At 40.6% G+C, this 13,208-nt stretch overlaps 2 protein-coding genes across 3 annotated transcripts in view; one reads left to right on the top strand and one right to left on the bottom strand.

Moving 5' to 3' along the window:
• The window catches only part of LOC130875415 (kremen protein 1), a 249,546-nt gene that overhangs the window by 75,657 nt on the left and 160,681 nt on the right, over window positions 1-13,208 (top strand). The window lies entirely within an intron of this gene.
• LOC130875416 (anaphase-promoting complex subunit 10-like) lies at window positions 2,181-2,595 on the bottom strand. Its single transcript, XM_057771148.1, is given in 3 exon segments — window positions 2,181-2,392; window positions 2,395-2,415; window positions 2,418-2,595. Coding segments are annotated over 3 exon segments (411 nt in total).

Raw genomic sequence — 13,208 nt, forward strand, 5'->3', positions numbered from 1 at the left:
TTTTATAGCTGAAAAGTTACTAATTTTGGCCAGGTGTGCCAGCGGCATACACCTCTAATCCCTGTACTTGGGAGGCAGAGACATGGAGTTCAGGGCCAGCCAGTCCAGTGAGCTACAGAGAACCAGGACCTACCCTAGGCCAACCTAGCTCATATCTAGGTTCATTGGAAGCAGAAGAGCTGGGACCTGTCCCAGGGTACATGGTCCATGCCTGTCCCACAGCCTGCTCACAGCACAGTGAGGGTTTCTGTGTGGATTCCTGTCCACATTCTAAGTACTGACTCTCAGGACCATTCAGAATGAATACCCTTTTCTTACTTAGCTATTGATGCTGGTTATTCTTATTTTAGTTTCTGTTAGTTTCTGTTTTTCTGACTAAAGAGACTTTATGGAAATTAAAAACAATTTACAGTTCTGATTTAGAAGCAGTGGACCTGCCTGCCACTTGAAGGCTTCTTTCCTCTGTATTCAGAAAACCACTTAAGGCCAGGTGGTGGTGGCTTATTCCTTTAATCCCAGCACTTGGGAGGCAGAGGCAGGTGGATTTCTGTGAATTCAAGGCTAGCCTGGTCTACAAGAGCTAGTTCCAGGGCAGGCTCCAAAGCTACAAAGAAATCCTGTCTCAAAAAAATCAAAACAAAACAAACAAAAAAACTGGGCAAATTATATCCTATTAGGTACTTGTAAAGAAACCCCAAATAGCAAGAGTCTCTAGTCTTTATCTTACACAAAATCTTTCTGTTTCTCTCTCTCTCTCTCTCTCTCTCTCTCTCTCTCTCTCTCTCTCTCTCTCTCTCTCTCTCTCTCTCTCTCTGTCTTTTCTTTCTTGTCTCACCTATAGGCTGGTGGAAACTTTTTTTATTATTCCAGGGTGACTTAAGATTTATAGCAATCCTCCTGCCTTATCCTTTCAAGTACTAGAATCACAAACCTGTGCTGCTTTTGTCCATCTTTTAAAAAGAAGGTTGACCTGGGTGCTGAGAGATGGCTCAGAGGTTAAGAGCATTGACTCATCTTCCAAAGGTCCTAAGTTCAATTCCCAGCAACCACATGGTGGCTCACAACCATCTATAATGAGATCTGGTGCCCTTTTCTGGCCTGCAGAGATACATGCAGACAGGTGCTGCATATATAATTAATAAATAAATCTTAAAAAAAGGTTGGCCTGTATTTTATTGTAATTATTGGAGGATGTACATTATTAGGCATGTGGTAGAAGCCCCCAATTTTTAATTATGGAAACAAGCAACAAAACCCTTTAAAACAAGCTTCTGGAAGAACTACTTGTTCTTTGATCCTCAAATTTGACCATGATCTCCCATTTGGCCTTGCCTTTCAGAGTTGTCTTTGAAAACATTCTTGTTGGTGAGAATTTTATCCATGAGAATATCCACAGAACAGGGCACAGGGTGACTGTCAGTTTCAAGTTCCAGGCATGGCTGAAGAAATGATATGAGGTGTCATCAGTGTTCTTAACAGTGACAGCTTATGTCCAGAGTAGTATCCAGCCAAGACCACATCACTTTCCTGAGTCTTGTGAAGTTGTTCATTTTGACAGCAACTAGAAGACATACAGCAGGAAGAACTGGAGGATTTTTTTGGTTTTGTTGTTTTGAGTAATTTTGTCTCTGTTAGAGAAAGGAAATGAAATGATTCCTATGGCCCTAGATGTGAGCTAGACATGTGCCACGTGCCCTTGATGCTTCTGTAGTTGGATGATCCTCTTGAACCAGCCAGTGTTGGAATAATTGGAGCTAAGCATTGTCACCGCTGTGAGCTGTTAGTATTCTGGTGTTTTTCTTGCTGAGTGCTTGCAGGCAGCCAGCACATGCAGAGGTAACTGTGTGTCCAGTGCTGTAAGTGTATTTGACTCACCAGTTTACATGGAGTACTTTCTGGGGCCACTCAACCCCTGGAGTGGCCCATGGAAGGCCATTGGCCATTTTGTGTGGGTTGGCTGTTTTTTTTTTTTTTGTTTTTTGTAATATAAAATATATGAGCTTTATTGTATAAGGAAAACAGGCATTACTTATCTAAATTAAAATGTTTTAAATGTATATAAAATTGTAAAATAACATGCTTTATCACTAAAGATACTTGATACAATATTCAATGGCAGAGTAAAACAAAGTCTATTTCACTTCTGTTCCATTTTTCAAGTCACCATATTGAACAATACATCAAAAATCAGTGGTTGTGCATCTAGGGAACTTTTCAGTGGATCTCTCTTCCACTGGTGTGTATATCTTAATCTGTCTCATGTGGGTGTCTCTTCTATTTTGGTGATTGACTAGAACAGTGATCTGTATCCTGAACATGCGAGTTGGCTTCTTATGATTTTCAGTTAAAGGAACATGAATCCAGCCATTTGGTTCCATCAATTCAAGTTGCTGAATTGGATGTTCACTAAATGAGCTGAGAGCCATCACATTGCCAGTAAGTTTCTAGATTGTCATTTTGTAATTGATTCACTTTAAACCCTGGTTTGCACAATGAGAGTGACCAAACAGCTTGGGACCCAATTTCCCTTACTCTCGCCATTCTTTCCAACTGCTTAGGATCAGCAGCAAGAGGTGTTTTATTCAGTGTGGTCATTTTTAAATTATTCGGGTCTGCCACAATTCGGTTCTTCAGGGCCTGCTGCAGGTTTGCACTACTCCCACTGCGCACTGGGGCTCTTGTTATGCTTGTTGTAAGAGAAGAGTGTGTCTCTTTAACAACACATGTTACTACTGGTTCTGCCATATTGCTGTTAAGATGGATTATGTTTTGGTTTTTTTAAGTTGCCTCGTATGTCAGCAGATGTACATGCATGATGGCGTAAGTCATAAACAATCCCACACCAGTTTGGAATTATGATTAATAGGGTGGTATTTATTTAAAGGGGAAAAAACTTACAGATCACCGTCCCAGACAACAGCCCTCTGCACAATTAGGAAGAAGTCTAGTCGCCAGAACCGGAGCAGGAAGTAAAGAGAGCGAGGAGGGAAGTAGCCGCTTTTTTAAAGGGAAAGAGACCACGCTCCAGTGGGCTGGTATCTCAGCGGCTATTGGCTGGAGGAGCGGAAGGACCTCCCGCAACACCTCCCCCTTTTGTTTAAGTAAGAGAGTTCTAAACCTACTATGAAATTATATACAATAAGTACAAATATCCTATTCTAACTAGCTTAGGTCTTGTATAATAAATAGCTTGGCTAAGTCATGAGTGGAAAGTAACTACATTTATATAGTCTTCAACCCCATCGAAGATCTGAGAAGGGAAATAATGTTACCTGAGTAATTAGGAAGTGCAATCAAACAACTTCCAAAACATGCAACAAATCACAGAGACAACTAGCTACCTGGGCAATCACCCAAGGTCACGTTTGCAGTGTTGAAGTAACCAACTTTGGCTAAGGCCTAACATAACTGATATACCATTTTCTTTTCTTTTCTTTTTTCTGACATACCATTTTCAAAGGCAAGAAACTTGTCAAAACTATCTTACCCTGTCTTGGCAGGATATGACAGTCCTGTTTTTTCCATTCACAGATACTCTGTATTTCTGTCAGTGGTTGAGATATGGGCATTTCTTTGCCCAAAGGCCAGTTCAGCCAAGAAGAAAGGCTCCAGGTGGAGTGTCTTTGGTGCTCAACATTCTCTCGGGAATAGAGCGGTGTTGCCAGGAGCAATTGTGTCTCACTACCACAAAACTCTGAGTTAGATTAAAGGCCATTTTCTACAGCTCTTTGAAGAGGTTGAAGATTATCTATCTATACTGAGTATAATCTCTATGTATCTAAAGAACCTGATTAGTCTAATTATAAATTATAAATAATTATAAATAAATTGGTTGATTTAGTTCAGCAGACTTTTCCATTATCCAATGTCTTTCTACTGCTGTTGTTCCTTTCTCATTAGCGTTAAGAAAATTCAAGGTCAATAAAGCATTATGTAATCTATTTCTGGGGGTATTTTCAGTCCCTTTCTGTTTGTTCAGCATATCCTTTATAGTACGATTTGATCTTTCTATAACTGCCTGACCTGTGGGATTATGTGGTATACCTGTAATGTGTTTTATATTATAATAAGCAAAAAGGCGTTTCATTTTCTTAGATACATATGCTGGACCATTGTCTGTCTTTATTTGTGCAGGTATTCCCATGATGGCCATAACTTCCAATAGATGTGTGATTACTGAATCAGCCTTTTCTGAGCTCAGGGCAGTAGCCCATTGAAAACCTGAATACGTGTCTATGGTGTGGTGTACATATTTTAATTTACCAAATTCCATAAAGTGGAACACATCCATCTGCCAGATTTCATTTCTCTTAGTACCCTTTGGGTTACTCCCTGCAGGCAACGGTGTTTGATTATAGAAAGAACAAGTAGGACATCTCTTTATAATGTCCTTAGCTTGTTGCCATGTAATGGAAAATTCTTTCTTTAGGCCTTTACTATTGACATGATGCTTCTTATGAAATTCTGAGGCCTGCAACGCGCTTCCAATCAATAATTGATCAATCTCAGCGTTGCCTTGTGCTAGAGAACCAGGCAGACCTGTACGGGACCAGATATGTGTTATGTACATCGGACAAAGCCTGTTCCTGATTATGTCTTGTACCTGGATAAACAATGAAGTCAATTCTGTGTCATCTGGTGTAAATTCAGCGGTTTCAATATGCAAGATAACTCTTTCTACATATTGTGAATCTGTAACTACATTAAGAGGTTCTTTAAAATCCCTTAGCACCATAAGAATGACATATAATTCTGCCTTCTGGACAGAATTATAAGGGCTTTGTTCCACCTTACTCAATTCATCTGACTTATAACCTGCTTTCCCTGATTTATTTGCATCAGTATAGAATGTACGGGCTCCAGTTATTGGAGCATCACGTACAATTCTAGGAAGAATCCAAGAAGTCTCTTTATGAGGTTAAGTCTACCACTTTTGGGATAGTTGCTATTAATTTCTTCCAAAAAATTAGCACAAGCTCTTTGCCATGGTTCATTGTCTTCACATAACTTTTTTATTTCTTCAGTAGTAAAAGGCACTATAATTTCTGCTGGGTCTATATCTCCTAGTTGACGAAGTCTCAGCTTACCTTTTATAATTAATTCAGAGACTTTTTCCACATGAGTTTTTTTTGTTTGTTTGTTTGTTTTTTGTTTTTTTTTTGTTTTTTTTGAGACAGGGTTTCTCTGTGGTTTTGGAGCCTGTCCTGGAACTAGCTCTTGTAGACCAGGCTGGTCTCGAACTCACAAGATCCACCTGCCTCTGCCTCCCAAGTGCTGGGATTAAAGGCGTGCGCCACCACCGCCCGGCTCCACATGAGTTTTTAATTTTTTACTTGGTTTATTAGGTATAAATATCCACTCTAAAATAATATCTTCCCTCTGCATTAGAATCCCTGTAGGAGAAATTCTGGAAGGCAATATGACTAGGATGCAGCTAAGATTTGGGTTCACCCTATCCACATGTGCCTCCTGTAATTTTTCCTCAATCATTATCAGTTCCTTTTCTGCTTCAGCTGTCAGGTTTTTTGGACTATTCAAATCTTTATCGCCATCTAAGGGTTTTGTTTAAATGAACTATTAGATCAGGTGTTATCCCAACATCTGGTCGTAGACTGGAAATGTCTCCTAAAAATCTTTGGAAGTCATTAAGAGTCTTTAACCGGTCTCGCCTAATTTGTGCCTTTTGCGTTTTAATTTTCTCTAACCCTATTCTGTAACCTAGGTAATTAATAGAATTTGCTCTTTGAATCTTTTCAGGGGCAATTTGTAATCCCCACCCAGGCAAGACTTTCTTTACTTCTTCAAACATCCTTTCTAAAGTATCTTTATTTGAATCAGATAACAAGATGTCATCCATGTAATGATAAATTATGGACTTGGGGAATTGTTTATGAATTATTTCCAATAATTACTTACAAAATTTGGCACAATGTAGGACTATTGAGCATACCTTGTGGGAGGACAGTCCATTGATATCTCCAATTAGGCTGAGAATTATTATAAGTAGGTACTGTGAAGGCAAATTTTTCTCTATCCTTTTCTTGTAATGGTATAGTGAAAAAACAATCTTTCAAATCAATAACTATAAGATGCCATCCTTTTGGTAATAGAGAAGGCAAAGGAATTCCAGATTGTAGTGGGCCCATAAGTTGAATTATCTTGTTGACAGCTCTTAAATCTGTCACCATTCTCCATTTACCAGATTTCCTTTTTACAACAAACACAGGAGAATTCCAAGGGCTGGTTGATTCTTCAATATGGTGAGCATCTAGTTGCTCTTGCACCAGCTGTTCCAATGCCTGTAATTTATCTTCAGCTAGAGGCCACTGTTTGATCCATATTGACTTCTCAGTTAGCCATTTTAAAGGTAGGGCTGTTGGTACCTCTAAAGGTTTGGTATTTGCTGTTATGTTCTTGTACAGCCTAAATGGCTGGTGACCTTTTCCCATAATATCTCATCATATTCTTCCCAGAATTATGAGTTCCTGGAACTACAGGAATGTTAATTTGGGTATTCCATTGCTGTAGCAGGTCACGGCCCCATAAATTTATTGCAATATTGGCAATATATGGCCTTAGTCTTCCTATTTGCCCTTCAGGCCCTATGCATTCAACCCATCTTGTACGTTGTTTTACACGAGATAGGGTTCCAATTCCCAGGAACTGAACATCTTCTACCTCTTGAAGAGGCCAATTCGGATGCCAAGATTCTGGAGTAATGATACTTACATCCACACCTGTATCTAATAAGCCTTCGATAGAAGTGCCATTTATACACTCTTAGCTTTGGTCTTTGATCGTTAATAGAAGTCTGCCAAAATATACGTTTATTCTGTCCTACTGGGTTTTTTGACTCATCCTCCATGCGTAATTCATCATTTAGACCAGTAATATTTTTTTACAGCAGCAGAAATTGGAGCTTTTAATTTTCTTGGTGAGGCACGTTCTCCACTGTGACTGGGAATGACTGGGCCACTGTTGGCTTGGGGGCCTGTGAGAGGCCCCTCAAGGAGTTTCCCGACGGTATCGGGTTGCCTTGTCTGTCGTGGACCTGCATTCGTTGGACCAATGTCGGCCTTTACCGCATCTCCTACATGTACATGAAGGCCGAGGTCTCCTATTTTTGTCATTCCCAGAAGGGATATTATTCCTAGAAATCCTTTGCCTGCAATCCCTTTTCAGATGTCCTAATTTACCACAATTAAAACACCTGGGATTTTGATGTCTCCTCATTGCTTTGGAAATCGCTTCTCCTACCCAAGATTCATCATTATAGCTAAACGTCTCAACATTCATTGTATGCTGAATCCATTCATCCATAGGTGCTGATCTAAACTTTAAAGGCCCAATTATCTTTTTGCATTCTATGTTTGCATTCTCAAAAGCTAGAGATTCAAGAAGTAGTCGTCTAGCTTCTGGGTCTGTTACCCCTATGTCCAGAGCCTTAATTAATCTTTGCAAAAAGTCAATAAAGGGTTCTCTCTGTCCCTGCCTAATTCTGGTATATGATTCAACCCTTTTTGCTGGATCTTGTAACCTATTCCAAGCATTTAAAGCTGCTTGGTGACATAGACACAGTACTTCATCATCATAAAGAGCTTGGACCTGTGGGTCAGCATATTCTCCTGCACCAAGAATTTGATCTTGGGAAACCTCCACACCTTTTGCTCTTCCTTGCTGTTCCATATGTTTGGATTCTTCTCTGAAATAGATTCCAAACATCAAGGAAGATCCATTATCTAAAACTGCAGACACTAACTGATGGAAATCGTGGGGGGTAGCTCTAGCATTAGAAGCCCAAGTCCTTATCATTTCCTTAACATATGCAGAGTGCAAGCCAAAGGTGACAATAGCTTGCTTAATTCTTTTTAGATCATTCATTGCTATTGGCATCCATCTAGCTTCTCTGACTCCCTTTGAGCCTTTAGAAGTTGATGCTTTGTCAGAATGAATTACAGGGTATGTTGCTAAAACCCTTGGGTAAGCCAGTTCTAATAGCTGGTGGTGGCATTGTATCCTGCCCTTGTGCCTTCTTACTCTGTTCACCAGCTCCAATAATTTCTTCAATCATTTCAAGTCTTTTTATTATTGTCTCTTTTGAATCCTGAATCTCCTGACCTGCATGAGTTTCTAGTAAAGATTGTATGGTTCTTAGGAATGCCATATTCTTCCTAAATGATAGAATATTCAAAAGAATACTGAAAACTAGTAACCAGTAAATTAAGTTATCCCCATAGTCATATAAACCTTGCATGATATAACCCATTGTTTTGGTAACCAAAACAGTAAAATTCATGTTGGAAACAAAAACTGCCATATTACCTATTATCCAGCAGGTGGCGCTGTTGCCAAGTCGCGACGAAAACAGGGTCCTGTTTCAGTGTCCGCCTAGTATTTGTTAAAAACTGGGAAATGCAAGTTGCTCAACAAAGTAAATGTAATTAGATCAATTCGGTACACGGAACCATAAACCCAGAATCCAGGGGTAGAGAAGAGTAACCCGGAAGCCGTGTATGCCTCCATGTGACAGAGTCGTCCCAAGGTGTTGCAGCTTTCGCTTGCTCTGGTTTGCGCTGCTTAAGAGCTGCGCTTGCAAGGGAGATTTGAAAACGACTTAGAAAAGAGCAATCCATGTGGGCAGAGACTACGCGGGCCTGTGGAGTTTAAATCCACTTAGGGAGGCAAACCATAGGCTGCGTGGGGACTTGAAGTCAATCTTAGGTGTCTAAAGGGAAAATATAAAGAACTGCAGCAAGAAAAGCCACTGCGTGATGATTTATGTTTAACTGCTGGCTCCACGCACAAGGCACAGGCCGCAAGGCACAGGCCGTGGCCGAACTGGCGGCAGGCAGCCGAGCGGGGAAAGAAGGGGTCCTAAAACCAAACGTTGGGTGCCAGATGATGGCGTAAGTCATAAACAATCCCACACCAGTTTGGAATTATGATTAATAGGGTGGTATTTATTTAAAGGGGAAAAAACTTATAGATCACCGTCCCAGACAACAGCCCTCTGCGCAATTAGGAAGAAGTCTAGTCGCCGGAACCGGAGCAGGAAGTAAAGAGAGCGAGGAGGGAAGTAGCCGCTTTTTTAAAGGGAAAGAGACCACGCCCCAATGGGCTGGTATCTCAGCGGCTATTGGCTGGAGGAGCGGAAGGACCTCCCACAACACATGCAATTTAGAATCTTTCAAATACCTCATCAAACATCGTGACAGTGGGGAGGGCTCAAGACTTAAATGTCTTTTCTCACTTAGTGTCCATCTGCTGAGAGTGCTTAGGTTTGCATCATTGTTATAAATGAGTACCATTCTCTCTCTCTGTCTCTCTCTGTCTCTCTCTCTCTGTCTCTCTCTCTCTCTCTCTCTCTCTCTCTGTTTCTCTCTCTCTCTCTCTCTCTCTCTCTCTCTCTCTCTCTCTTAAAGCTATTATCCTTATTCCATAACCCATCAGCTTTAAAAATTTTAACTTCAGTGGTTTTTGTTTGTTTGTTTGTTTTACTAGAAACAGATATGATTTCGACTTCACTCTGTTGTTTTCAGTGTTAAGTATCAAACCCCAGTGTCCAAAATATTACTAGGTCAGTAGTCTGACACTGAGCTGCAGCCCCCACTTTGACTGTGACTTAGAAATAGCATAGGTTGTACATATTAACTTTCTTTAATTCTTTTGTTATGTTTTTTAGACAGATTTCTTTGTAGCCTTTCCTGGAACTATCTCTTTAGACCAGCATGGCCTTTAACTCACAGAAATCTGCCTGTCTTAGCCTCCCGAGTGCTGGGATTAAAGGCATGTACCACCACTGCCAACTTTCATTATCTTCTTTTGGTATAGAGGAACCATGTAGAATAAAGGCTATTGTTAGTTCCCGAATGCCCAAAATAATCACACAAAAACTATATTATTTGCAATACTGTTTGGCCAATAGCTTAAGCATATTTTTGGCTAACTCTTATGTCCTAAACTAGCCCATCTCCATTAATTTGTGTATCACCACGTGGCTGTGGCTTAATGGGTAAAGTCACGTCCTAAATGTGTGTCTCTGGTGGGGCTACAGAGTGTCTCCTGACTCTGCCTTCTTTCTCTCAGTGTTCAGTTTAGTTTTCGCCACCTACTTCTGTTCTGCCCTGGCATAGGTCCAAAACAGTTTCTTTATTAATCAGTGTTAATCACAGCATACAGAAGGGGATCCCACATCAAAAGGCATTTTTGTTTTTTCTCTAAAAAGCGATGCTCATTGGCAGAGACTCGAGCTGAGCATTTAGAAAACTTATGTCTGGTGTAGAGAAGTGTTGGTTTAATCATTAGACCATTCCCAGTTGGAAGCCTTCACACATAGAGCCACCAGCTCCTTTTCTGTGTCTGGGTAAGTTCCCATCCTTATTACAGTTGCCCCAGTAACTATGACAACAGGAAGAAAAGAAACTGTATTTAGGTTCTCCTGGATTTTAGATTCCAGGGGAAAAAAATGGTTTAAACCATTCAAAGAGCTAGAGAGGCATCCATTTCAAGACAAGATTCTAACATTGTAGATGGCTCAGTGGGTAAAGCATTTGGTCAGCAAGCATGAGGACCTATGTGTGGATCCCCAGAAGATGGGCACAGTACTGCAAGTCTGTAATCCTAGCACTTGGATGTTAAGATAGGCTGTGGAAACAGGGTGGCCTCAGAATCTTGAGGCCAACTAGCCTGACCGGTGCAGTAAAAAAGAGCAAAAGGCCCTATCTCAAACAAGGACTGATACCTGAGGTTGTCCTCTGACCTCTTCATACATACTTACACATGCACACACAGAGTTTTTAAAAAAAATTTTTTAAAGGGAATTGTGTATTCTTTTTTATACATAGAAAGAGGGAAAAAAGACCTTATGACTCAAGAGAAGAGTAGGTGGGCTGTTATCCTGTCCCTTCACATAAATTAGTCTGAACTGTGACACAAGGCTCTATACCATAGGGGGACATCCTACATCCTGGGCCATATGTAGAGAACAGAGGACAAAAGGAGGGAAATCTCCCTTTGAAATCCCCAGGAACTCTTGGATGAGTTAATTTTATAGAGTGAGTTAGCTTGTCCTCCTGATAGTATAGCACATGGCTCCTGTGCAGCAGTCACTCACTTGCAAGCAAGCGGGTCCTTTTGAAGTTACTGTAAACTTTGAAGTGTAGAGGTGGCATAACCTTGGGCAAAAGCGTGACTAGTCCCAACTTCGACTCTTCCCCTGAGATGTTAGGAAACTATGCCGGTGTCTCAAGTATTTTGTGTGAAAAGCTTCTGGAAAATCTGCTCTTGGTTTCAGAGCTTGGCTTGTGGAGCGTCTCAAGGGAACAATTCTTTCCAGATACTTATGCCTGGCATCACATTGTCTTTGGTTTAGGGGTTCCTTTAGATTCTTTGTCCATTAACAAAACAGTGCAACTATGATATAATCAATCTCACTTGGCCCTGAGAAATCTGAAGGTCTATTTTCATATTCTAGCATAAACCAGTTTTTCCATTTTTCTTTTTTCTTTTCTTTTTGGTTTTTTGAGACAGGGTTTCTCTGTGTAGCTTTGGAGGCTGTCCTGTAACTGGCTTTGTAGACCAGACTGGCCTCGAACTCACATAGATGCTTGCCTCTGCTTCCTGAGTGCTGGGGTTAAAGGTGTGCACCATCACCACCACCACCCAGCCTCCATTTTTCAATCTAGTCACTTCATAATTGCTGCTTGCATCAGACTATCATGGTGATACGGTATTCTCAGCTGGATCTGCAGGCTTAGGTGTAAGTTCTGGCTTTCTCTGGAATAAAGAGCTGTGCTGTCATTCTATCTTCTTGCCATCAGTTAATCTTACCCTTAGTTACCCCATATTTCATTCTTTTTTTCAGAACTGTAAAACTCCTCAGTACCACAAACCCATTTGGCAGTAATTCAGGTTTTGTTCTTGTTTTATTGTTGTTGTTGTTTTGGCTTTCCTACAGTTATCATTCTCTGGGCCTTCATTTTGAGAGATCCTCTTATTTCTGTTGGAATCCTTGTACCTGGATCTTATTTCTACCTGTCCCTAGGATTAGTTCCTTACTTTTGTTGTTGCTGACAGTAATTTTGTGGATTAGACATAAGTAGGAAAATTGTAGACATGTGGAACTTTCTTTGGGGTGGAGTCATCTTCTATTTTCCTTCCCCATTCACTGACCTTTTAAGATATAGTTACCAGCCTGCATGGGTGAAGGGCAGTAGGGTTGTGTTCTCTGGGTAGGAAGTATTAGCTTCTTGTGCCGATACCAGTATTAATGAGTCTTTTTGCCTTGAAATTGACTTTGATGAATTGGCAGTCAAGACTTAGTAGAACTAATCCTTAAAATTCATTCACTAGTTTGGTTAAATCCTGATTATTTGCCTTCATCCCTCCATTAGCTGAGCAGAAACCCCAATGACTTTCCAAAAACAAAGCAGGTAGCCTGATAGAGAGGCCAAAGGCTTTTTCCAGCCAGCAGCCATGTATTGAGCACCAGCTGATGTCAAGACTAACAGTAAGATGATTGGAACCTCTGAGTAAAGTAATACTGTTCTAGAAGCAGATGCTTACATTAGGTGTGGGATGGAGGAGTGAGGTATGGGCAAATAAAAGGCCCAGTACACACAATGGAAGTGCTTGCTATCAAAGCAACTTAGTTCTGTGAGTGCATTCAATTCATTGAAGCTGGTCTTGAAGAGCACATTGTTCTTCTTGGCAAGGGTATAAAGTAAAAGTGAGCGTAATAGATTTAGAAAAAGAGAGGACTTAGTTATTGAGCATATACTCTGCTATTTGTTTGCATCACATCTCATTTAACTGTTGTATTCCTTTGAGGCTTTGGCAATAGTAACAGTCTCGATAAAAGACAGGCAGTGTTCTTTCTTCCTTGACTCATGCCATTTTGGACATCCCAAGGTACTTTTCCTATAGCACAGGATCAGAGTTAAACACAGATCAGACTTTGTTTTATCCTTGGCTTATTTATTTATATTTTATTTTTTGATTTCTCGAGACAGGGTTTCTCTGTGTAACAGCCTTGGCTGTCCTGAAACTCACTCTACTGTAGACCAGGCTGCCCTCAAATTCACTGAGATACGCCTGCCTCTGCCAGCCAAGTGCTGGGATTAAAGGCTTGAACTACCACCACCTGGCTCATCTTTTTTTTTTTTTTAAAGATTTGTTTACTTTATATACATGAGTACTCTATCTGCATG

The sequence above is a fragment of the Chionomys nivalis genome, chromosome 6 (assembly GCF_950005125.1).
Source record: "Chionomys nivalis chromosome 6, mChiNiv1.1, whole genome shotgun sequence".
In the NCBI taxonomy this organism is placed as follows: domain Eukaryota; kingdom Metazoa; phylum Chordata; class Mammalia; order Rodentia; family Cricetidae; genus Chionomys; species Chionomys nivalis.